Genomic DNA, 27,505 nt, shown 5'->3' with positions numbered 1-27,505 from the left:
AAATCCATCTCTAATTGGCGATTCCAATTTAGACACCCTGGGAAGAGGATGGGGACGCAGATAATTCTGTGACTGATGTCAGGGGCCTAGAGCTGGCACAGTGCATCAGTGAGGGTGACTACTCTAGGATTTTGGTGGCTGTGAACATGGTGACTATGGTGGTCCCTGGGGCTGCCCGCTTCTTTAACACCACCCTATAACTTTGGCAGCCCCCCACACACACACATACACACACATGCGCAAAGGAGTGGTATGAACGCTTCACCTACTTTCATTTTAATAGCCGACATCGTTCTCCCCCCGAGGTATAGTTAGTAGGTTATATGTTAGGTTAGGGCATAAAGACCAATCCCACAAGTGAAAGGTACACATCTGGCCCACACATGCGGGATGGACAACCCCACTGACAGCATTAACCTGCAGAGAGCACATGACTTGGATGTCACTGCATAGATGGACATCCGTCCGATAAGCCCAATTTGTGCACTGAGAGAACTGCGGTAAGGTGGGGAGACCAGAGCCTATATGCACCATTGCAGTATCATGTTCTGGGTTCAGGATCATGTTTGGGTTACCATATGAAAGCAGTGAGCTGACCATCACTTGAAATGTATGACAGAGATGTGTAAACTGCACGTCTTTACTGAAAACGGAATAAAAACCAAGTAAAAAAAAGGCCCATCAACTGCCCTCTGACAAGGCCTGTTCTTGCCGGCTGTGGAACCATAGGAAGCCAAGTTTAGATTACAGAAGACTCTTATCACACAATATGTATTGTTGACCCCTATGCAACAATACCAGTGTCAGGAGCCTAGCGGCATAAATGGACAACTGTGTGGTATGCAAAATGGGCAGCCCTTACAAGGCCAATCCAATTGGAAGCATCCTCTTCTAGCAAGACGTTCACCTCTGGAACATGGTTTCTTAGAAGACCACTTCTCAAGATACTGCCCTGGGTCTCACACAGATCTGAACCCATGTCACATGACAAGACATACAATTCCAACAAGGATCAAAGGCACTGAGGAGCATCGAAGCAAGTGGAGCATGACTTGACAGGCCAATTTAGCTTCACATGAGGGACAGCATTGAGAAGGATCTCCATTAAGATTTTTCGGAGCTGATGAGTGTTAGAAATGTGATCTCTGGTTGGCTGAGGCTTGCGTCAAAGCCAGGCAGAGACCACCACTCTAGTTAGGGCAAGGGAGTTACACTCCAAAGATAACCCCTTCTCACCCCCTTGGTAGCTTGGCACAAGCAGTCAGGCTTATCCCGGAGGCAATGTGGCAATGTGTAATGCATTTGCGCAGCATTTAATCTCCCGAGTTCTCACTTACCAAACTCGCCCCTGCCCATGGACACACATATCCCCCATGCATTCATATGGGAGGGCAGGCCAATCTCACTACACACACTTAGAGAGTGCACGTACTTTACACTGGCCCACAGTGCCAAAGTGCGCAGAGACCAGAAATCACTACCATTATGTCATATTAAAAGGCAAAAAGTTCAGGGGTGAACCTACCAAAAGGGCCAAGTCCAACAATAAGTCAGTAGACACAAACCTTAATCCAATGTAAACAAATATATAACTGGGAGGAAAGCAAGATAGGACACTAAAGAATCACAAGATGGGTGTACAATATGGCTGATAAGCCAGACTACAACCTTGGTTTTCGAATGGGGGGTTAGACATTTTGGAACTGTTGAACCCTCTGCAGAATCACTTTACACCATTGCCTTCTGCACAAGCCAGCTCACATCAAACTCTACTTACCTATAGCAGTGACATGAGCCACTTAGTATCATTCGAAAGGAGCGTTCTGGTAGCTCACCTCAGAAGGCCAGCAGTTTTCTCTACTTCCGGATTACATATTTCTATTTATTGCAATGAAGGTTAAATGTACAGAGGTACAAACGCAGATGAAGATTAAAAAGTGCCCTATAAGTAAGAACTCTACAGAGCCTGAAATCAGACCAGGGGGCTCTGTTCACACAAAATGGGCAGGTTTAACATGAAAGCAAAGGTCCTGACATACATTTTAACACTTAAACACAAACACACACACACAAAACAACAATTGCTGGGCATGCTATGTATGACCCAGTACGGTGTATGAGGCACTGGTCATCCCAAGAGCTTTTAGGAAAGGAGAGGCTATACCAAAAATACTAGTAGTAGACTAACAAAGCAGTCAAAAAACCTTTGTTAACTTCTGGGAGCCCTGAGAACACCAAACCATACCCCATGAACATACAGAAAAGCAAATTATACTTGTATAAGAACTTCACTCTTCACTCTTGGGAAATTCTAAAGAAATACGACAATAAAATGTATGTCTTGAGTACTGAGTACTGAGTACTGTAGTTCTCACTCTGAATAAATAACTATCATAATCTGCTCTTGGAACAATGTATTTACAAAAGTAGTTTCGATTATTAGACTGCGCAATACATAATGAAATCCTCATCTATCAGTTTGAGCTGAATATGCAAGCAACAAATGTTATAGTGTTTACACGTGCTGGTTAAGAACTATTGATTGAAAACATATACAGCCTAGAATAAAGGTAAGGGCAGTTAAGAGAACAACAAATAAGAAAAGTTCAAACTTACGGATTCCAATGCTCTTTAGAGATCCTATAAAGACTGGCGAACATAATGGGAAGGATAACATTAGAGTTTTCTTCTATCAAACTCATGATGTACTCATTATTCCAATAATACAGAGCCCTTTCTGCCACCTTTTGAAAAAGAATATTGTAAAATGTTAAATAACATTACATTTGTATTTGAAAATAAAAAGCAGTACTGCAATTTAGACTCTTAAAACAATCCAATGGTTATCAGGTAATGTGAATTATAAAACTCAAACATGCATATTGTATAACAGACTTGATCTCAAGATATAGGTTCAAATGTATAATATATAATAGAATTGCAATAGCGATGCTGTAGTTATGGTTCAGTCAGAAGTGGACTGAAACTAACTTAGATGCTTTTTTAAGATCTGGATGAAATACAAAAAAATAAGTAATTCTAGTTTAGAATAATTGTGGCAGGCTTCATGTACATCTGTGCTTAAGGGAGGGATAGAAGAAATGGTTTACTAAAAGGTGTGCATTGCATTGGTGTAATTATGCACGGCTGTTTTTGAAAAATGGGTGCTACAAAAAGGTGTTGAGTGGGCTTCCAAGATTTAAATTATAGAGCTATTATGACCATTATGCAACAAACTCCTCTTGTGCACAGCCGGAGGCCAATCATAGCAGTTGAGGGCTGTCCCAATGTGATGGGCTCATAGACTAGGTCCTGCTGCCAACCCCTATTGCATATGGCTGAAGGATGAGTGTAGCAAGGGTTTGGCCACCTATGCACGTTTCAGTTGGGTGCATTATATTTTTTAAAAAATGAAATTCATGAAAAAAAACTACAATTAAAATGGAGTTATGGCTAGCTTAGAGTTATAACACCATAATAAATATTAAAAAAAAAATCTGAAGTTTACTTTACAAACCACAGTATAGCTTTGGTTAAGAATTAAAACCAATTGCCTCCTGAAAATCACCAGTCATGGTTGTCAACACAATGCTTTTGACCTCACAAATCTTATAACAGTGAAGCACAATACCTGCTAGCAAAACATCATTAAAACAACATATACCAAAAGACATGATAGTATCCATAGGCATATTAGTGCTAAAGTTAATGCTTACATATGTCATGTCACCTCTGATATTATTCATGCTACTTGTGATATGATCAGTTACATTATGAGTTATTATCCTGACCAGTGCATTTGTGTACGAGTTATGGTTTCCATGGCTGCTGAGCAAGTTCTCATTTGCGAAAACCCTCTTAATAGGTGAATTTAGTAAGGTTTCAGTTCCAAGATGTCCCATTGGTATACTTTAACTACAAACAGATAAAGAATCTGCCTGTCTCAATCTCTTTATCTCTAATTATAAACAGAAAGAGAGACACAAAGCGAGAGATATAGACAGACAGGACACATACAAGGTAACCATCATAATAATGTATGTATTTACTGAGTATTTGAATACAGAAGAAAAGTGCAGTGGAGTACATTTCATAGAATACTGTACAAAACATTAGGAAACAATAGATTATAAATAAGAGGCAAGCGAGTTCGAAGTCTAAATAAAACATTACTGCAGCTCTATTCTGAAACTATGTAGACAAAATGAATTTGGATCCATAAGGGGTAGGAAATAGCAGTGGGGCAGAAGTCAAGAACGCCTCAATAAGCAATATGTCCGTACAAGTGCATGTACACTCTAAAAGTAACTCTTAGTCTCAGCAGATAAATAAATACTGAGCTTCGAAGAATATAACAAGGAACTATAGCAAGGGAGGGAAGCGATACGTTAGCAGACATTACCATAGCTTTTTTTTTTTTAAGATTTTAAATTTATGTGTACAGACAGAGGAAGGAATGGCGTGTGAATCTATGCGTGCGCAGTCGGGAAAGACCGGTTCAAAGTACTAAAAAAATACTTGCATGTAACAATCAGCGTGCTATTTGTTCTGCTGTGAATTCACACACTGTGCACTCTTGTGCCAGTTAGTGTTGGGACTGGAACTTTACAAATTGGTTTTCGGACCCAACACTAGGCGACTATCTATGCACAAGATATGAATTCAGCAGCCCACATGCCTCAAACATGAGTTTTAGTTTTAAGTTGACTCTAGATACCACCACCATATGCCGGTGTCATAAGCCTTTTTTCATGCTCACATCCGAGGGGTGACTAGGATACATATACATCTACAGTACCTCAGGTTCAAGTACAGCGATGAAATTATCTGTAAACCGTTTATTACCTAGCAACGTTATTGTTGCTACTTTTGGGAGAATAGATTGTTCTCTAGGTAGCTCACATAGGTTGTGTTTGGTTTTGGCATAAGGCTGAATGCATCCAATGAACCTTCTTGCTGCATTTGAGATAGGGCTGCCAAGGTGCTTGCAAAAGTAATAAACTGCTAGTTTTTTGGATAGGCCCAGTAAGTCCCTACAGTACTTAATGTCTTTTCTAGCATCTACATTTTGTAGTGTTTTTTCCATTAGCGAATGCGGCCAAGGGAAAAAAAGATAAGGTAGCTCAGACTGGTTGACATGAAAAGTCAAAAAGAATTTTGGCAAGGATGCGTTTGAATCACAACTGACTCTTTACCTGGCATAAAAGGTTCTTCGACTGTGTGTGTGTGTGTGCTGGGGGGGGGGGGGGGGAAGGGCGCTCAAAACCTGATCATGCAGCTACTGAGGACATTATTAAGGTCCAAGGAAGAGACCGGGGATAACCTAGGTGGGAATTGCCCTTTTAATACCATCCACAAGGGCCTTCATGAGTGGAATTTTAAATACAGGCTAGAGTTCTCTGTTTTATAAAGATACAGTAATTTGCACTAGATGAATGTCTAAAGTGTAGGCTAGCCCTGTTTTTGGCAAGTGTATCCGATAGACAATGTTTTGCACCATTAGTGCTGAGGACTGAATGTTGTAACTGGTGCAGTAAATTGCTGATTGTTTCTATTTAGGTGCAGAAAAGCAGATGCAATAGGTGTTGTAGCTTTTTAAAGAATTCGCATGACTTCTGCTGGATAGCTACAAATACCTAAATTCTAAGAAATAAGGAACAAGACTGCAAGATTGATAAATTTGAGGTTGGAACAAAACAACCAACCCTGATGCAGACAGAAGTGTGGACACAAATGTAGCTTTTCATCCGGGTGAATGGACGTATCTAACAGGAGACAGTACTGCAGCTGGAGGGCCCACATTTGGGAAATATAAATTAACATCAGTGGCACCAGATATTTTTTGTACTACATATGGAATCAATGGCAAAGAGCGTAAAAAGATATCTCTGATGAACTTGTGTTTAAGAGATTGCCCAAGGAACTAGTGTATGGGTTCGTGGAGTCAAAGTCATTTTGCATTTTTGTGGATGTCAAACAGGCCCATCACTGTGGTCCTTCAATTGTAAATTAGGAGCTATTACTGGTATTAGAGCCATAATATTTTATGTCCTAAAATGTATTATCTAAACTAATAAACTGTATGCAGAACAATCATGTTGATAACTATGTAAATAAAAATGTATGAAACCTTTTAAACAACGTAATACAAGAAAGTATGTTTAAATTTCAGCTTGTGTGTTCCCCTCCCCGGCTACATCAGTCTGCCCTGACGAAGGTGCCTTACACCGAAACGCGCGTCGGCGCTACCACCAAGGACGGCAACATTATACCATCTAATTTGCCCTCCGACTGTTGCACCCTGGTCCATGCAACCACAAGTCCATCTATCTGTTGCAGGCCTTGTGAAACTCACCTGGTTGAACGGTTTGAATGTATACGAGTCTGAATGAATCCTTGAAGGTGTGAGTGTTTGTTGTGCCCCCCTAAAGTGCCCCGGAGCGTCTGGAACACTGAACTGTATGATGATGTTTCCCTCCTGACTTGATATGAAATATTACATTGATTGTTTTTATAAATCCCTGAATATCCAATCCATGATTGTCTTTTTATAAATATGTGTCTAAAAATCAATATAAATATATATTTTTCATAAAAAGCATGATTTGAATCTCTGGCTCCGATACCTGGTAATGTTGCTCCTTCTTTAACAGAATTGGATCCCTTGGAGGACCATTGGATATTTATTTTGGCAGGGTGTTCTTCTCTTTTTCTGCTTTGATCCCCTCCCTTCCTGCCTATATCCTGTATTGCCTTGGGGAACCCCCTTCTATTGTATAAAGTCCTTCAATTGTGGAAATATTTGTTGAGAACCTGGGAGTTGATCTTCCATTCATAAATTACCGGATATGTTCTGCATGGGAGAGCAGCAAAGCAATCATCCATCTCAGACAGAAGCCCTAATAATAAGTGAATTTGGTGGCAGCGCGTGAAAGCTAGACTGAATGTATCACCTTGAGAGTTGTGTGGTGTGAATTCAGTATGTTATTTGTCATACGGCCTGTTTAGATTAGGCCCTTTTTGTTGAAGAGTCTGGCCTGGAAGACTATAAAGCTTTAAGCTCCAGCACACTGACGTGTAAGTAAGATCTTGTGAGGTCCAGTTACTCTGAACGTCTAGGTTGATTAAGTAAGCACCCAAACACATGTCTGTGCTGATGGTAATCTACGACTGTGGTTTAAGAAGCCACCTGCTCAGAATCGAGCAGTTCCATAAATGAAGCAATACTAAACACTGGGCTCATGTCCTAAGTCATAGGTAACCATTGTCTGGAAGACATTTCTGAGTAACCTTATGTTCAGGTTTCGAGCAATGCAAGGTGCCACCATTCCCAAACGTTTCTTCTTTTGCGAAAGTAAGGAGGATGACTGGTGGGTTATGGGGAAATTCCAAGCAGCACCCTTCGGCAATGGTGGATAACACCCATTGCTCACAGATTTTGCCAACCCAGAGAGGGAGGTATAAATATAGCCTTCATCTGACAGGTCTTGAGTGGTCAGAGGTGCCCAAGGTAGAGACACTTCTAACAACGATCTTCCTCTCATTTCCTCCGGTCTTAGATCTGCTGCTCTGTAATAAGAGGGCCTAGATGTTAAAATGGTGATCCAGGGAGCCACACTGAATCCAGCAGGTGGAAGGACATATGAACCATGCTGTAGGGCGCTGCAAAATGCAACTACTGGGGTCATGAGGTAGGTAGTGAGGTAGGTAGGTGGAGATGGTATATATTTACCAGAGCACAAACTTGGAGAAGAAGCGGCACACGAACAAGGTGATGACAATTCTTCTTTATCCTTTACAATGCATAATAACATCTAGTGCAAAAATGGTTAACTATTGTCTCATTTAACACACATGTAATAAACTATTGGGCACACAGGACTAGACTCAACACAGTCAATGTGACTTAAATGAAGCTTAATAAATGCAGTTTGAAATATACAAACCCAACACACAAATGTAATCAAACTAGTAATCGAGTAAAAGACAAACAGTGCTGGTGTGTCATGAGATTACACATTAAATAACAAGTAAGCAAAAGTGCAACTGTGTGTATATACAAGAACAAATGACTAAAAACTAAACATTAAAGCAGCATATGTCATCATCAGTCATACTGCCATAACCGTCCTTCATACAGTCTGTTAAAGGGTTGAAAACGTTTACGCCCTGATTTTTGAGGTAGTCATCAGGAGACAAACAGTTGGGGCCACAACTGGTCTCCAAAGCTTACTTCAAACAAGCTCGATGCGCATGCGCATCGACAGGCGAGACCTAATAAGACGAGTCACTGTAAAGTGCTGGACTGAGAGTGCTGATTCTCAACAGTGTTCCTAACAAATTAAGTGCATTTTTGATACTTCTTATAGCTGGGGCAGAATAGCCCCATCAAAACCTAGTTGCACCCTTCTAAATGAGACCACATAAACAGGCAGCATACAGCCACTGTCAGAATTTCGCAGCAGACGTGAGACAGAAGACTGAAAAGACACAGATGGTGCAGCAGCACAGGGAGATGCACTTCGATATACTGTCCCTTAAGGGGAACAAGCTAGATTCCCCCCTGCCATTATATTGTAATTGAATTACCCCGGGTCCGAATATTCTAATTTTGGGTCCCTCTTCTTTTCTATTAAATCAATTTTGGTAAGTGCTTTGACATTCACTGCACACTTACACTGTTACCCCGATATGGGATAAATGGCTTCTTTCTATTTACATTTTCATGTCTTTTTCATCCTTTTTCGTTTTGTATTCAGATGAATACATAAACTTTCTAGCTCTTGGGAATTTGGGTCTGGCAACAAGTCTTTTGTTTCTTCCACCTTTCGGGTAAACAACCATTTTCACATCTATATCTTCATTTTAGACAATGGTAATAAGGGTCTGTATTTCTTTAATGGGATATGGTTGTCTATATTCTTCCCATTTTTCTCCTGGCTAGGTTTCATTATTATAATCTCCCCAATTTTGGGGTGTCTGTATTATTAGTCTCTGCACAGAAATCTTATATAGCAACTTTATCCATGTTTTGTTGATATCCTAGGCTCTTTAGACTCAGTGCACTTAATTGTATTTATTAATGTCATATATATGTATTTTATTGTCTGTTTAGGTTTATATTGTGGCTGTCCTGAAGAAGGCATTTCAAAGCCGAAACGCGCGTAGACAAACTAAGGACTTGTCCAACATTTAGCCACTATATTTTATTGATAACAATTGATTGTATGACTATTGGTTTTTGTATTTCATGTTTGAATTGTAATATAGTGAATTATGTTATTATTTGTATTTTGAATTTTCTTTCCAAGTATACATGTTTTACATGAATTACACAGTTTTTAACATGAATTTATATCAATACAAATAGAAATATTTTAAATAAATGTTTAGTGCACTGTAGCATATAAATACACCAATGAGCCTACAGTAGGTCGGTATATGACCAGATAATTGCCAGGTTTTTGCTTAAAATCTGAAGATGAGGTTCGCTCCAGACAATAACCACGTTAGAAAACATCTAAAACCCATTCATCTGATGTGATGTTTACCCATAGTGGAAAGAACTGTTGTAGTCTTCTCCCTGACAGGTATTATATGATCGGGGGATGCCAGTTGAGTCACTGTTTGGTAGTAGGAGAGCAAGTGTTTTTGTTAAAAGCTCCTCTACCTCAACCCCTATTAATATTCCCTCTGTAGGATCCTCTATAATATCCTCTTTGGGGACTTGTTTGAGTTTTGTTGAAAGGGGTGGATGAGTCTGTGGCGGTTGTTTTAGATCCTTCTTGATATGTAGATTGACGAAAAATGCCCTTTTGAGACTGTGTTTGTAGTGCTCCTATTGACTTTGCAGTCTCATTGGGAGTTTTGATTATTTCTAGTAAAGTCCACTTCTGGTTTAAAACCAGATACCTTTAGCCATGCATGTCTTCTTAGCATAAGGTTGGTATTTATTTCCCGAGCTGCTGTATCAACTGCACCTCATGTTTGTATTTGAAAGGAGTTTACCTTCTGATGTAATTTGGTGTGTTAATTTTTTCTATTGTTCTGGGTGATGTTGTAAAATGTCTTGTCCCAATGTGACCTGTCATACCTGGATAACAGTTTTACAGAGTTAACAATTCTCTAGTGATTAGAAGATTGTGCTGCAACCCTTTTTTCTGCTGCATCTATATGTTTGCTCTCTTTATCTGGAGGTGGAGGATCACCGTTGCTTGAGTTTTTACTATTTTACGTGCTGTTGCAACTACTAAGGAATCAGGTATAAGTGGAGTCCTAATGTAGGTAGGGTCTGTTGGAGAAGGTTTATATTTGTGTCCACTCTTGAGAGTAATAATTCTAGATTTTAAGGACTCTTTAAAATATCAGTAGTACGTCTAAGCATACCCTTTAACATTGGAAAATATTGGGTTAATTCTTGTGTGGAGGAAAGAGTTTCAAATAAAAAGTCATCTTCTATTTCCTCTGTATGCAAAAGTACCTTATAAAAATGTGCTGCTCTATTTATAAGGTCCTAACATGTAGTAGTATCATCTGGTAATGAGGGTTTAGAGGGATAAAGGTGAGGATCCATGTCATCAAGCGAATCGGTGTCAAATGAAACCCAATCATCTTGTGGGGGCAGTGTGTGTTCATCATCATCATCACCCCATCTCCTGTAAAAGAGTGGGTTAACCCTTCTGCGTGTATATCCTCATTGTCTAGAGATTGTTGAGGTTAAGGTGTATGTTGCATTGGAGGAGTAGGAATCGTAAGTGGACTGGTGGCTTTATCCTCCTGTTTTCTTTTCTTTGCAGGAATTACTTGTTTTTGAGGAGGTCTAGTAAGTATTCTTCCTGTATCTGGATGAATTACTAGATTGTTTATTGTCCAATTGTTGCAATTTTTCAAAAACTGGTTGAACCTCCTGTGAAGAATATTCAACTGTACGTTTTCTAGACTATGTTGTCTCCTGTATGCCTGGGTGACGATAGTTTAGGATCCGAAGCTTAGATTTATAATTAGAGCCCATAAGTTTCGGATCTGAATGTTTCGGTACTGAAGGTGTGGATGCGTCTGATTTGGATGTTTTCAGCACCGAAGATGTTTTCGCTTAGAAGGGACTGTTTCAGATCGATAGTCTTTGACTGTCATTTCAAAGCTGAGCCGAGGCCAACTTTCTGTGATCGTCGGTTGGTGCCAAACGATGTGGAGGCCCAACAGCAGACCTTTGTACCTTGGATGAAACTTTTTGGGGCAGTTTACTCAGTTTGTTGCCCAGATGTAAGGGTCTCTGCATCGGAGTTCTTGGGAGAAAGTACCCTCATCTGCAGCCAACAGATGTGCCTCCATTTCGGTTTCGGGTTCCTCCGAACCAAAAAGGTCTGGTGTAACATCGATGCTGTGTCAAGACATTTGTATTCTTCATGCTTTATGGTCTTCTTTGACCTGAAAGATTTACAGGCCTCGACATTCTGTTCTTGATAATCCGGTGAGAGGCAGAAATTAGACAATTTGTGTAAATCGGTACGAGGTAATTTTGAATGACAGGAAGGTCAGAATTAAAAAGGTGTCCGTACCATACTATAGTATTCTCTGTATAATAAAAACGTTGAAGAGAATATCCGCCCGAATGTCGAAGGCCGGAACGGCCAGAATGGAATCTTAGTTGATTTTAGATGTACAATATAATGAATCTTGATCTATTTGATTTGATTCTAGATCTATAACAATGCAGACAGTGATAGAAAAGGATCCTATTGACGGTGTCGACCGGAGCAGAGGAAGACACAACCGAACCGGACGGCGGAAAAAAACAATTTAACAATGGAGTCAATGACCGTGCCCAACGAGAGCAAAAGGAGGAGTCAGTATAAATCGAAGAACTTCTTTAAAAAAAAAAAACACACTTTGGAGCACATATATATATATATATATATATATATATATATATATATATACATATACACACACATATACATATAAACACACACATATACATATAAACACACACATACATACACATATATACACATATACATACATATATATTATATATATATATATATACATATATATACATATACATACATACATACATGCATACATATATACATACATACATACATACATACATACATACATACATACATACATACATACATACATACATACATACATACATACATATACATATACATATATACATATACATATATACATATATATACATACATATATACACACACATATTACCTGCTGGCAGTCGCCAGTAGGTATATATAGTTAGGACCTAGTTACCATAGGAAATCCCCAACATTCTATTGGGAATAACTTTAGCGCCGATTGAGGAATCTGCGTGTAATTTTCCTTAAATTTGCTCATCAACGCTCCGCTCCTTCCCTGAAAGTTTTGGGGGGATTCGTCAAGGGGGGCCGAGAAAAAAAGGGGGTCCCAAAACGTGTTTTCCCCATGTTAATTTCCATAGGGACCTTTAGACACGGCTACAGCCCGAATGGCTGAATGGAATTACACCAAACTTGGCAAAATGGTAGGGCCTGGTATGCACATGTGCCTTTGCTATGCTTGGTGAAAATCCCTTCAGTAGTTCTTGAGAAAATTCAATTTGAATTTTTTCAAATGGCATTTTCTATGGGACCTTTAGACATGGCTACAGCCCGAACGGCTGAATGGAATTACACCAAACTTGGCAAAATGGTAGGGACAGGTATGCAGTAGTGCCTTTTCTATATTTGGTGAAAATCCCTCCAGTAGTTAAGAAAATTGAATTTGAGCAAATTATATATCTATATGCGCTCACCGTACGCGTACCCTTACGTGCGCGAGCGAGTTTCTGATTGGCTGGCAGTCGACTTTCAACATTCCAAACTGTCCAAACCAGGAAGTGTTGGCCACCATCTTATTTTTCAGGAGAACGGAGGCACAAGAGAGCCCAAAACAAGAGTGGAAAACACAAAAAGGGGGCAGGGTAGAGACCCCCCCAACCCTCTAGCCCTTCTCACGGGGTCCCAGAAGGACCCCCAAGGGCAACAAAAAAAAAGAAAAAAATCTTTTGCACCTGGTGGTCCTTCTGGGACCCCCTGAGAAGGGCTAGGGGGTCAGGGGGTCTCTACCTTGCACCCTTTTCGCGTTTTCCACTCTTGTTTTGTGCTCTCTTGTGCCTCACTTCTCCTGAGAAACAAGATGGCTGCTCAGGTGGTCCCAGAAGGATAATAACATATATAAACGTTATCCGCTAATAGAATTACCATTTACAAAACCTTTGAAATTATTGAAAAAAAATATAGGTTTCACGCCTAATATAGTTAGGAATTAGCATTTAAAAAACCTAAAAACCTTGCAAATTCACTGAAAAAACCATAGGTTTCAGGCCTTTTATAGTTAGGAATTAGCATTTTAAAAACCTTGCAAATTCACTTAAAAAACCATAGGTTTCAGGCCTTATATAGTTAAGAATTAGCATTTAAAAAACCATTGAAGTTGCTCCTATATAGTTAGTTGTACTAACTGCTGATGATGTCACATATTACATCATTCATGACATGGTCAGTGACATCACTGATGACATCTCAAATGACATCACTGATGATATCATTCATGTGATAATACGATGCACCTCCTCACACTCTAATATAACCTTTGATACACTGAGTTAAATACAGACTACCATTCTTGAAACCATTGACACACCAATACCAGTTACTACATACGCACTCACTGATTCCTAGGTCTACACACACATTCACTCATTCACCCATCGAATCCCTCATACGTACAGTCACTCATCAATACAACACTATAATATGCACTCATACACCTATACAGACACTCACACACTGCCACTCATCCATGGAGTTACTCACACTCCTAGACAGTCATGCAAAGAATCAATCACACTTCCATTTCCTCAACTATACAGTTATACACACAACACCTTACTTATTCAAACATATACTAACACATAGTTACTCTCTTATACAATCACTGATACAAGTACAGAATGATCCATACAGCCACTCGCACATTCATTGGCTCTCATGTATAGTCCTTTACAGATGCCAACTCTCACATGCACTGTGTTTTACATATGTACTTACTTGGACATGTAGCACTGAGATATCCATTCACTCACCAACACACCCACGAACACACTCTTGAACTCATACACCTAGTAAATCAACTGCTCACACATCTATGCACAGAGTCACACACCTCCCAGCCACCCACACACACACTCAGTCAGTCTCCCATTCAAATATTTGGGCAACCAATCAATAACCCATATAGCCACTCATATAGCTACTGATCAACACATGCAGCAGCTTACACAACAACAGACATACTGATGCACACATTCAGACAGTTTAGTCACTAAGCCATGCATTTAGTAAGACACATTTAATCACTCACTCATACAGTCAGTCACGCACCTACTAAATCCTTCATCCTGACACTTATAAATCCACTCATTCTTCAATATGTAAAACATATTTAAACTTTACAGAAACACAGTTACTGGATGATGTCATCAGTGATGTCAAAACAGTAACACTAAACTGGCACCGTTCCTAAAAGGCAGCCATGACCCCTAGCTCCCATCATGCCTCAGGGGTGACAGTTAAGTCAGTTGTTCTTTGCGGATAAACGCAGACCATTTTAGAAACAGATGGATGCATCATGTTCACGTGCCCAGGGAGGTGGGTGGGTTGCTTATGACTGAGGAGGATACCCCTGGAAGAGAACTAGGATTACAGGTAAGTAACTAATCCTTCTCTTCCAGGGGATCCTCATCAATATTCATAAGCATATGAATAGAATAGCATGCCCTTCCCCTTATCCTGTGGGCAAGTAAACAGAGTACCATTCAGATATAGGAAACAGCCGTAAGGCGTACACAGACGCCGCAAAATTAACACTGGAACAGATTCCTCAAGGAAGCCTGGCCCACTTGGGTATCTGCTCTGGAGTCTGAATCCAGACAATAATGCCTGGTAAATGCATGGACCGATTTTCAAGTTGCCGTTTTGCAAATCTCGGCCATCGGTACATTGTGTAAGAATGCTACTGTTGCCGCTTTGCCCCTAGTCGAGTGAGCTTTAGGAGAAGCGAACAAAGGTTTATTTTCCTGAAATCCTTTGTTCTGTCTATATAGTACATAAGAGCTCTCTTGACATCGAATGTGTGTAGGGATCTCTCAGCGACATTTTCTGGATTAGGAAATAAAACTGGCAGTTCTATGGTCTGGTTCATATGGAACTGCGAAATCACCTTAGGCATGAATGAAGGGTTGGTGCGTAATACAACCCTATTTACGTGGACCTGTATGAACGGCTCTTGAATGGTTAAGGCCTGGAGTTCACCAACTCTTCGTAGTGAGGTAATGGCTACTGGGAAAGCTACTTTCCAGGTTAGAAACTGAAGCTCACAAGAGTGGAGAGGCTCAAAAGGTGGTCCCATCAGTCTGGTGAGGACCACATTGAGGTTCCAGACCGGTGAAGGCGGGTGTCTGGGAGGGATCACTCTTTTGAGTCCTTCTAGAAAAGCCTTAATGGCAGGCACTCGGAATAGCGAGAAGTGCTGCCTGTTTTGAAGATAAGCTGCTATTGCGGATAAATGTATACGAATGGAACTGTACGCCAGATTACACCTGTATAAGTGCAGCAAATAACAGATGTTTTGAATAGATGCATCCAGCGGTTTAATGTCATTGTTGTTACAATATATGACAAACCTCTTTCATTTTGCCGCATAGCAAGTTCTGGTTGTGGGCCGTCTTTCCTCCTTGATGATATTCATACATTCTGGCGGCAAGTTGAGGTACAAGGTTTATCAAAAAGGAAACAGACACTTGTAACACTAAGCCATTGGTTATGTAAATTTAGGGTAACCTCAAAAAACCTTATGCACATGTGGATATTGCGGTATATATGGTTCATCCGCCCCGCATATGGGTTGTTGGCAGTTATCATTGGTTACCCTAAGTTAGTGGTGTTGCCAGCCTCAACCTGAGGCACCTCTGGCATATAGTGCAGTGTCCAGAGAAGCAGGAAAAAAGGGTGTGTCAAAGAAAGTTAAACCAAGGAAAAAAGGGGATTTAAAAAAACTGAAAAATCACCCTAAGTGATTTTATTATATGGTGTGATTTTCAGGTTGTAAAAAAAGATCTATTACTACTAGATAGATCGAGTAACTAGATCATAGTAGTTGAAAAAACATTTATCACACAAACGTCGACATGTTTCTGCTCTGTCGGCCCACAGGGGTCTATAGAGCATTCGGCAAGTTGAGGTAGCCAAATTCTAAGACTTCAGGAGCCAGATCGCCAGGTTGAGCTGTTGCGGATCTGGATGCTGAATGTTGCCATGGCTCTGCGTCAAAAGCCTGGATGTGAGGTGTAGCCTTTGATGCGGTACCACGGATAGGTCTAGAAACGTGGGGTACCATGGTTGGCGTGTCCACATTGGAGCAACCAGGATGAGGGTCATCGAGTGTTGCCTCAGTTTGCGTGCCACCAGCGGTATTAAAGGTGCTGGGGGGAAAGCGTACGCAAATTTGCCTGACCAGTTCATCCATATCGCATTGCCCTGCGACTGTGGATGTGGGAACCTGCTTGCGAAGCTTTGGCATTTTGCGTTTTCCCTTGTGGCGAATAGGTCTATCTGTGGATGACCCCACTGCTGAAAGTACGGTTGGAGTACTGATGGATGCATCTCCCACTCGTGCATCTGGTGGCTGTGTCTGCTGAGCAGATCCGCCACCTGGTTGTCCTTGCCCGGGAGGTGTTCCGCCATGAGGAAGATGTTCCTCTGAATGGCCCACTTCCACATGCTCTGAGCCAGATGAGACAACTGTGGAGAGTGTGTTCCTCCCTGCTTCTGTATGTAGTACATGGCAGTCATGTTGTCCGTCCGGATCAACACAACCTTATTGCACAAGTGTACTTTGAATGCTTTCATCGCCATGAAGATTGCAATCAGTTCCAGAAGGTTGATGTGCATCATCTTTTGCTGTGCTGTCCATAGTCCCTGCAATGTGTAGTGGAGTACATGAGCTGCCCATCCCTGGAGAGACGCGTCCGTCGTCAGTATAATCTGTGGCACAGGCTCTTGGAACGGTCGTCCCTTGCAAAGGTTTTGTGGGTTCCACCAATACAGAGAGTTGAATGCCCGACCGCTTACCAACACTAGGTCTTTTAACTGTCCTTGAGCCTGATTCCACTGACGTGCCAATCGCTCCTGAAGTGGACGCAGGTGTAGTCTTGCGTGCGGGACTATGAAGATGCAGGAGGCCATCATGCCTATCAACTGCATGAACACTCTTGCTGGAAGCGAGTGTTGGGGTCTGAGTTTTTGTATCAGCAACTGCATGCTGTGTATTCTCGCTGAATTTGGCTGAGCTTTGGCTGCCAGAGTGTTTATAGTCGCGCCCAGGTACTGTCGCACGTGGGCGGGCTGAAGATGTGACTTTGGATAATTCAGCAAGAATCCCAGACTGTGAAGAAGATGAATGGTGTGGGACATGTGGCTGGCACACTGCTGGGCCGTCTTTGCTTGAAAAAGCGAGTCGTTCAGATAAGGGTAGACATGTATGTGCTGTCTCCTTAGGTGTGCTGCTACTGTTGCCAGGCACTTTGTAACACCCTGGGTGCCGGTGTACTCCGAAAGGGAGGACTTTGAACTGATAATGTTGGTTTTGAATAGTGAACCTGAGATACTGTCTGTGTGATTGGTGTATGGGTATGTGGAAATACGCATCTTTTAGATCCAGCGTTGCGAGGAAGTCTCCCTGACTGAGTAACGGCAGAACCTGTTGTAAGGTGAGCATATGAAAATGCTCTGACAGAATGTAACTGTTTAGAGGCCTGAGGTCCAGAACAGGTCTGAGAGACCCGTCCTTTTTGGGTACTAAGAAGTACAGAGAGTACACCCCTGAGCCTTGGTCTTCTACAGGCACGAGCTCTATGGCCCCTTTTTGCAGCATGCTGACGACCTCCTGCTGCAATAAGTGTAAGTGCTCTGCGGACATAGGACAGTGTCTTGGTGGGATGTTGGGTGGAGTGGATGTTAATTCCAGACAATACCCGTACTGGACAATGTCTCTCACCCACCTGTCTGTGGTGATGGATTTCCAGACCAGCAGGAACTGTTGTAGTCTCCCCCCGACACGGGTTATATGGTCGGGGGGCAGTGGCAGGGCGTCACTGTTGGTTATTGGCAGAGGATCTGGAACTGTTGTTTCCTCTGCCTCTGCTCTTGATGTTTCCACGATATCCAACCCGGTTGTTTTTATTGTAGGTGGATTGTGTACCTCCTTTATTGTACTGTGTCTGCTGTGTGGACTGGCCGCTTGAGGGGCCCCTAGTATTGGAGCGACGAAAGGAGCCACCCCGAAACTGCTGTGACTGCAGAGCCCCCATAGACTTTGCAGTCTCTGTATCTTTTTTAATTTTTTCAAGGGTTGTGTCAACCTCAGGTCCAAATAAGAAGTCCGGGTTAACTGGCTGATTGAGGATAGAGGTTTGTATTTCAGGTTTGAACCCTGAGATTCTCAACCAGGCGTGTCTCCTTAACAGAACACTAGTGTTGATGGCCCTGGCTGCAGTGTCAGCTGCGTCTAGCGCACACTTGATGGAAGCATTGGTTATAAGCTTCCCTTCCTGGATTAGTAGTTCTGCACCCTCCTTGTACTGATCCGGTAGGTGTTGCAACAGTGTCTCAAGGGTATCATAATGGGGCCTGTCATATCTGGCTAAGAGCGCCTGAGTGTTGGCAAAGCGCCAGATGTTAGCCGCCTGCGCAGCCACCCTTTTCCCTGAAGTTTCCAGAACTTTTGACTCTTTGTCAGGAGGAGGAGCATCACCTGTAGTCTGGGAGATTGCTCTCTTACGTGCATTAGAAACAACTAATGAGTCCAAAGGCAACTGTCCCCTTATATAAGCAGGGTCCGCAGGTGCTGGTCTATATTTCTTTTCAATCCTTGGGTTTAACACCCTAGCTCTAGTGGTGTCCTTAAAAATGTCATTAGCATGCTTAAGGACCCCTTTTAGCATGGGCAGGGTCTTGACTGTTCTTTCCGAAGTGGAAAAGGTGTCGACCAGAAAGTCTTCCTCCACAGGGTCAGCATGAAGTTAGACGTCATGATTACTGACTGCCCTTTCAATAAGGGCGTTAAAGGCAGTTGTGTCCTCAGTAGGAGATGTTTTCACACTGTACACATGAGTGTCAGGGACAGTCTGCGGATCCCTTGGGTCAGCTGGGTCTGCCCATGGTTGGTTTTGATCGGATGTACCATGTTACAACGCATACCATTACAACTACCTACCGTTACAACGCGACCATTACAACGCATACCATTACAACGCATAGCGCTTTGAGGTGCTGGATAGTGGTAAGTATAATTTACTATTCTAACTCCAGTCCCCGTGGACCCTAGGGAAGGTGTTGGATAGTAAATTATACTTATTCCCTATCCTAGAGCGCCCCCCAGCGCAATGCGTTGTAATGGTATGCGGAGTAAAAGTCGAGTTGTAACAGTATTGCGTTGTAAGAAATGCGTTGTAACAGGTGTATACCGTTTTGATCATCAGGATCAGTGTCCACATGATAAAGGTCATCTTCATGTTCGTCATCCCCTGCATCCACATCCAAGTATGTTGGGGACTCATTTTGTGGTTCTTGTCCATAGGAATGGAGGGGTTCCACAAGAGCTGGTGAAGTCGTGGAAACCCTCATCTTCAAGGGAATCTTATACGACTCCATGGGTGATTCTGGTATGATTTTCCTCTTATATATGGAGTCTACCAGTTTCCGAGTCGATGAATGGCCTCGACTCCTGTTCTTCAGGCTCCTCTGTAGCCTCCAATTCCGTCGACACTTTCTTACTGGCACCGATACCTTGTTTTGGCTCGAACATCTTCGGACGTACTGAGGGTGGCAACCCGAATTTGATCGGCGTCGACGCGGTCAGAACGTGTTCGACCAGCTTTGGTGTCGGGGCCTTCTTCAGCCCGACCGCTGTAGCCTTGTCCTTGATGCGTTGGGAGTGACTCCCGACACTTCCTTGGCTATGAATGGGCTGGGCCGCGTCGACTCGACAGGGTCCTTGGAGCCAGTCTGTCTTGTTCGCAGGCCTCGACCGAGGATCGATCCCTTCTTTCGGTTCGAGTCTTTTGTGTGTGTTGACTCCCTTTGGCGTGGCCTTGGTGGTTCAACAGCCTTGACCTTGGTCTTCGGTGCCCCAACCATCGGTTCGATGACCCTTTTGAGCTTTTCGGCATCGACAGCCATTTTCTTTTTCTTTGGCTCCGAGGGGGTGGAGGCCTTGGAGCCGACCAGAGTTAGTTGCACTTTCGGTTTCGGTTTTGGCATTGCTGCTTTCGGTTTAGATTTCTTTGGATCGACCGATGGCAGTTTTGAAACCGATGGCTCTTTAGTAATGTTCGAAGCCGGGCCTTTATGCGGGGCTGTAGAACGAGACTGTAGATCTCGGGTAAGGCCAAGTGGCGATCCCTCGACCTGAGCCTTATTGAGTGCGTCATCTTCGGCCCCCGTATAGCCGGTTGGGCCTAGCTCTCGCCTGAGCTATCTTCTACGGCCCCAAGGGCCATTGCGTCGTATCCTACCTCTTCGCCAACGTTTTCGTCTTCTTCTTGCACCTCCTCGTCTTCGGCGTCATACTCCGAGTCCTGTCCCGAAGCCGGATCGGAGCGGTAGTCTTGATCTTCCAGATCAACGACCTCCTCGTCTTCGGTCCCGAAGATGTTTTCGGGAACAGGCGCTGACTTCTTCGACTCCAATCGAGCCGCGTGTCAAATCCGAAGAGTTTTCTTCGACCTGAACCGGGCACAGGCCATACAGTTTGCTTCGTTGTGATCCGGGGACAGGCACTTGTTGCACACCGGGTGGACATCGATGTGCGGGTATTTTGCATTGCAAAGTGGACACCGCTTGAACGGGCTTCTTTCCATTTCAGATCGAAGATCGGGTCAAGCGTGGAAAGAAACCGTCTGAGTCCTCGATGTCCTCTCGAACAAGTTACCGGTACCGATCAAAACGATACCGACGCAGTCGAAAGCCTTTTGGCTTTGTAGAAAGTTTTCCTAACTTGAGCTAAGATAGTAACATCCAAACCCAATGGCGGAAAAAAACATTCTGAAGATGGAGAGGATGCCCATGCGCCCTGTAGTCCAGGGGAGGAGCCACCTATCTCGTGATACTTCGAAGACTCTTTCAGGACAACAATGTGCAATCATCCGGACCCAACACTAGGCGGCGATCTATGCACAGATATGAATTCAGCAGCCCACATGCCTCGAACCCACCCTATTATGGTGGAAGAATGTCTAAGCTCTTTGGAAGATAGCGCCTGTATCTCACTTACTCTGCACGCAGAAGTGATTGCCACTAGAAAAACTACCTTTCACTAAAGGTTTTGCAATGTTGCTTTATGAATAGGTTCAAACCGGGGGGCCCATCAACTTGGACAATACCAGGTTCAACACCCAAGGAGGAGAAGGAGATCTAACAGGGAGATAAACTTTCTTCAACCCCTGTAGGCAGTCCTTAACCACCTGTAGTTGAAAAAAAGGAAGGTTGGTTAGAAGATTTACGATATGCCGTAATGGCTGCCAAATGTACCTTTATGGAGGAGTATTTCAACCCCGACTTGGCCAAATGGAGCAAGTATGGCAAGATGACTTCCTCTTGACCGTTAACTGGACTCCAACCATTCCGTACACACCGCAAGTAAACCTTTTCCACTTAAGAGAGTATGAGATTCTTGAGGAAGGTCTCTGACTTCGGTAAAATGTCCATGCAGTCTCTAGGAAGATTCAGATGTCTGTACTGCAGGACTTCAGGAGCCATGCTGTCAAGCTGAGCGGGGGAAGGCTGGGGTGTAAGATCTTCCCCCCCCCCCATCTTGGTAAGAATTTCCGGCCTGCACAGAAGTCTCCGATGCAGACGAATGGACAGCTGTAACAGATCCGGATACCACCATTGGCGAGGCCAGTCCAGTGCTATTAGGATCATCTTCATTCTGTATCTCATAAGTTTTGCCACTACCTTAGGATAGAGGCAGGGGTGGAAAGGCGTATGCAAACTAAGTCCCTGACTAGTTTATCAAAAGTGCATTCTCCCTCGTTTCTGGTCGGTAAAATCTGGATGCGAAGGCGTGGCATTTTCGGTTTTCTTCGTCTGTGAAGAGGTCGATGTAAGGATGACCCCACTGCTGAAAGATGTCTGCCACCACGTCGTCGTTGAGCACTCAGTCTTTTTGCTCTTAGAAGGGATGACTGAGTGAGTCTGCTCAAACATTCTGCTCCCCTGGCAGATGGAGTGCCGTGATCGATAGGTTTGTGGCAAGCAGCCAGTGTCAAATCGCTTGGGCTTCGAGAGACAGAGGACAAGAGCGTGTTCCACCTTGCTTGTTTAAATAGTACATGGTGGTTGTGTTGTCCGTTTGAACCAATATTGATTCTGACTGTATGGCAGGTTGAAAAGCCTTGAGAGCCAAGTGAACTGCCCGCAGTTTCAGCATGTTGATGTGTTAAGTCTGCTCGTTGGGGGTCCACCTGCCCTGTGCCTGAAGTTGACGTAGATGTGCTCCCCAGCCCTGAAGTGAGGCATCCGTAATCAGGGATTGCTCTGGCAGAGGTTGGTGAAAGGGAACTCCTACCAGGAGATTCTGCGGTTGCATCCACCAGAGGATGGACTTCTTTGCAATAGGGGATAGTAGAATCCAGTCGTTCCATCGACCGAAGGATTGATTCCATTTGTCTTCTAGGTCTTGCTGTAATGGCCTCATCCGTAACCTGGCATTTGGTATGAGGAAGATGCATGAGGCTATTTAGCCCAGAAAAGAAGCTACTTGTCTCACTGATGGTTGAGGAGTTTGAAGGATGATGTTTCCTTTGACCCTCATTGATGACAGTCTTTCCGCCGAAGGAAACACTTTTCCTAGGACGGAGTGGATATTGGCTACCAGATAGTGGAGTGACTGGGTTGGTTGTAGGGCCGATTCGTCCAGATTGACATGCAGGTGTAAACGTTGAAGGAGGTTCATACAGATGAGAAGGTGTTCCTGCACCATGAGAGGAGATGATTACTTCAGTAACCAATAGTCCAGGTATGAATAGGCGTGTAGGCCTTGGCGATGTAAAGCGGCTCCTACCACTGCCATGCATTTCATGAATACCCTTGGAGCTGATTTTAGACCGAAAGGTAAGACTTTGAATTGGTAATGGTCTGATCCTACCATGAAACATAGGAATTTGCGATGATGTGCTGTGATCGGAATGTGAAAATACACATCCTGAAGGTCCACCTAACACATCCAATCGTCTTTCTTCAGATGCAGAAAATTTTATGGACAGCATCCGAAATGTTTCTTTTGTGATGTATTTGTTCAGAACCCGCAGGTCTAAGATGGGCCTGAACTTGTTTGGTTGGTCTTTTTTCTGGACAAGGAAGTATCTCGAATAGATTCCCTTCCCTCTCTGCGCTGGAGGGACCTCTTCTATCACTTGTTTCTTGAGAAGAGTGGACACTCCCTGCCGGAGGAGGCCCAGATGATGCTGTCGAGCATTTACTGGAGGAGAGTCTCTTGGGGACGCACAAAAGCGGAGAGAGTATCCATTGTCTATTATACTTAGCACCCATTGATCTTCGGTTATTCTGCGCCACTCTTGAATGTAGTGTGTTATACTTTCTCCCACTGGAGTGCTAGAGGAAGCATTGACTCATTGCTTTCCTGTAGTTTGCTGTTGAGGAGTATTGCTGCTGGTGTCCTCCTCTTCCTCTTGAGGAGCGCCGGCCCTGGTATTGGGATTTCCCCTTCTTGCTTTCTGACCATTGAGGGGTCTGAACCCTCTGTTGGTTACCTTTCCGATTATAGGGCCTGTATCAGGGCCTGAACTCTTTCTTTTTCTCTAGGCCCACCGACTTAAGGTGTCCAATTCGGCCTTTATTTTCGCCATCTCCTATGGGCCCCAAACAGAGAAGTACCCGAAAAATGGAGCTTCAATATGCGCTGTTGTGCATCAGGCTTTAATGCAATGAGATGTAACCAGGAGGAACGATGTGCACATATGCCATGCGCATATGAATGATCCGCCAGAGATAACCCATCTGATGCCATGCTTATCACTTGGTTGTACACTAGAGCGCCTTCTTGAATAATTTCTGAGAAGTCCTGCTGATCCTCCTTTGGAAGCTTCTCTTTAAAACGATCCAAAGAATCCGACAGGGATCTGTTGTATCGCCCCAACAGGGCTGCAGCGGTCGACACCTGCAAAGATGATGCTGCCGAGCCACAGGCTTTCCGTCCCCAAGAGTCTTGAGCTCTACTCTCCTTATCAGGAGGAGCGGAGGAGAAAGATGCAACTGAGAGCATTTTCTTAGCTGCTGCAATAATAACTGAATCAGTGGGAGGATCTGATCTCAGAAACAGAGGATCTGATGCAGCTGGCTTGTATTTCTTCATGATACGTGCAGGAGCGGCTTTCGCTGAAGCTGGGGCTAGAATCGCATCCATTACTGGTTCAATGACTCCCGGCACCAAGGGGAGCAGCGGTCTTGTCGCAGATCTTTGATGTAGAGTCTCGAAGATAATAGACATAGTCATCTGAGTAGTGGACATGGTAATGCCCAACTTCTGAGCCCCCCCTGGTAAGCACATCATGGAAAGTGTTCTCATCGTCAATAGGTGAAACTCTGCTAGGCGGACTACCTGTGAGGGTAGGAGAGTAATCCTTCTTAGATGAGTGAGTTGAGGATGACGACCAAGATGGTGTACGCCGCCTTTTGCGATGCCCCTGTGCTGACCTGCGATCAGCGGATCTGCCCCAATGCTCTCTGGTGCGAGTGTTGGGTGATTTGTCCACTTCTTGCACCAAGCGATGCAAAGTAGATCTATGCAATGGGCTGGAGTATTCCTCAGGTCGTTGCGTATGCCCTGCAGATGCTGATCTCCAATGATGTGGAGGTTGCAGCCATCTGGGAGGGAGATGTATCGAAGGGGATCTCTGTCTCATCGGAGAACTCCTTGGTGGTGAACCTGCAGGCTCTTGAAAATGGATCGAAGTGCTGCGAGATGACACAATGGTCTTCAAATGGAATGTGAAGAGGCCCCATGGGTTCTTGAGCGCGATCTCTGTCGCGATGAGCGATGAGACGTCGCTGGTGAGTGCCTTGACGTCGATCTACTCTGAGTCACCATAATGGGGAAGACTCCGGATCCTGAACACCTCCTCAACGTTGACCTTTCTGTGCGTCTCGACATTGTGGAGTGACACCGAATGCCTGGAGCCTATAAACCTTGTTCTTGAGGGTGAGCGTGCCTGTGATCTCCCCGATGAGCGTTTCAACGGAGAAATCCTCCTCGACGTCGAACGTTCTCTCGACGTCGACTTTCTTGGCCTGGACATCGAATGTGACACTGGTGATGATCTGGACCTCAACGCCGAACGTCGCTTCGACGCCGATGGAGGTGATGATACCCGTCTCGACGACTAACGCCGCCTGGTAGACGTAGACGGAGAGGTATGCTTCGACGACGGTCGATGATGAACCTGACACGGCGGAGCTTGACTCGACGTCGGTCGCCTTGTTGACGTCGACGGAGATCTTCTGCGCTTCGACGTCAATCGACGGTGACCCTGCGACGACTGAGCAGGTCTCGACGTCAAATGCCGCCTCGACTGCTACGAAGGAGACCTGTCTCTTGACGTTGGGCGAGCCCGCCTCAACAGAGATCGATGCCTCGACGCAGATTGTCGCCTGTTTGACGACGGCAGAGGGATGACGTACCTTTGATCTTCGACGACCACCAGTCTACGTTTGACGCTGAAGAAAGGATTCGAGGTGCCGAGCCAGACGCCGATGGAGAGCACACTGGGACCTGCCTTTGGAGGAAGATCTTCTCCTCTCAGCCAGCCCATAGAGGCAAATCCTCTCTGTCCTTCAAAGTTCTTTTGGACAGTAGCCGGGAAAGTTGGCAGGTTTGTGGATCATGGTCAGAAGGTAGGCATAAAATACAGACAGAATGGGAGTCTGCTTTTGCCTTCTTTTTGCCACAGGAGGGGCAAGGATCAAAGCAGGGAAGGCATTTCTGAATGAAAAACAATGCCCAAACACTTCAAAAACAGTAGAAAAACACTTCAACACTCAAAAGATGTCGAAGTAAAAAGGTTTAACCTCAAAATTGGCAGTATTTTCTGACAAAAATTAGAAAAAGGTATAGCAGAAGTAACCAGGGTCCTGTCAGAAGGAGCCGGAAAGAACAACTGACCTAACTGTCACCCCTGAGGCATGATGGGAGCTAGGGGTCATGGCTGCCTTAAAGGCACGGTGACAGTTTATTGTTACTGTTTATGTGGGCTAGCTTTTCAGCTTTCTAAACTGATGTTTTTTCTACAATGCAGCCTATGTGCTGACAATGTTTTCACTTTCCTTGCAGGATTACCTTTCCTGCTGTATAATAAAGCAGTTTTCAAATGCTTTATTTCTCCCTGCTTTATTGGAATGTATTTATGTGCAAAGACTTCTCTTGCAGCATTGTTCAGCATGTCTAAGGAAGGCTGCATTGTATGTGTTTATATACATAAACATATACACACACATACATATACACATACATACATATATATATATATACATATATATATACATATACATATACATATATATATACATATATATACACATTTACACACATATATATATATACACACATATATATATATCCAAAATCAAAAGTTTTGCCTGCTGTAGGGAAGCCCACACACTGGAGGTAAGTATTCAGCTCTTTATTTCACGAAGAATGCCACGTAGAAGCCAGAACACACTGCAACATTACTTGATTATTGTTCACCCCGACGCGTTTCGTGCTGGAAAAGCACTTCCTCATGGGTCACAATCTTTGCCTGCAGATCCGGCACAGCAGTTTAAAGCAACCATCAAGTGTTCGTTCCCCGCCTCAGTGGGCGTGGCACACCCGGCATTCTGGAACCTGTGGTGCTTCACTCTTACCACAGTGGGTCCCATGCCGTCTGCAGGTATTTTTCAAACTTGGTATTACCCCAGTGGGTCATGTTACAAGTGGGGGCTGTTTCTTGCTTTCGTTAATTTCTTCGTTGGCATCCGTGTCCTTAAACCACCTCGTCATTAACGCGGCGGCAGGGCTGCACAGGGGTGCAGCGGGGCTTCACCTGCGGCTCAGGCAAGCCGCTAAACATCCAAAATCAAAAGTTTTGCCTGCTGTAGGGAAGCCCACACACTGGAGGTAAGTATTCAGCTCTTTATTTCACGAAGAATGCCACGTAGAAGCCAGAACACACTGCAACATTACTTGATTATTGTTCACCCCGACGCGTTTCGTGCTGGAAAAGCACTTCCTCATGGGTCACAATCTTTGTCTGCAGATCCGGCACAGCAGTTTAAAGCAACCATCAAGTGTTCGTTCCCCGCCTCAGTGGGCGTGGCTCACCCGGCATTCTGGAACCTGTGGT

General features: G+C 43.8%; 1 protein-coding gene across 4 annotated transcripts in view; it reads right to left on the bottom strand.

Annotated features, from left to right (window-relative positions):
• PPP2R5E (protein phosphatase 2 regulatory subunit B'epsilon) overlaps positions 1-27,505 on the bottom strand; it is a 466,786-nt gene that overhangs the window by 142,754 nt on the left and 296,527 nt on the right. For all 4 annotated transcript variants that reach the window (XM_086937936.1, XM_086937938.1, XM_086937937.1 and 1 more), the window contains exon 12: positions 2,617-2,744. In XM_086937936.1, coding sequence (XP_086794062.1) covers positions 2,617-2,744 — 128 coding nt within the window. The remainder of the gene's footprint in view (positions 1-2,616; positions 2,745-27,505) is intronic.

This window comes from Lissotriton vulgaris, chromosome 9 (assembly GCF_964263255.1).
Source record: "Lissotriton vulgaris chromosome 9, aLisVul1.2, whole genome shotgun sequence".
Lineage (NCBI taxonomy): Eukaryota > Metazoa > Chordata > Amphibia > Caudata > Salamandridae > Lissotriton > Lissotriton vulgaris.
This window is presented reverse-complemented; position numbering and strand designations above follow the sequence as displayed.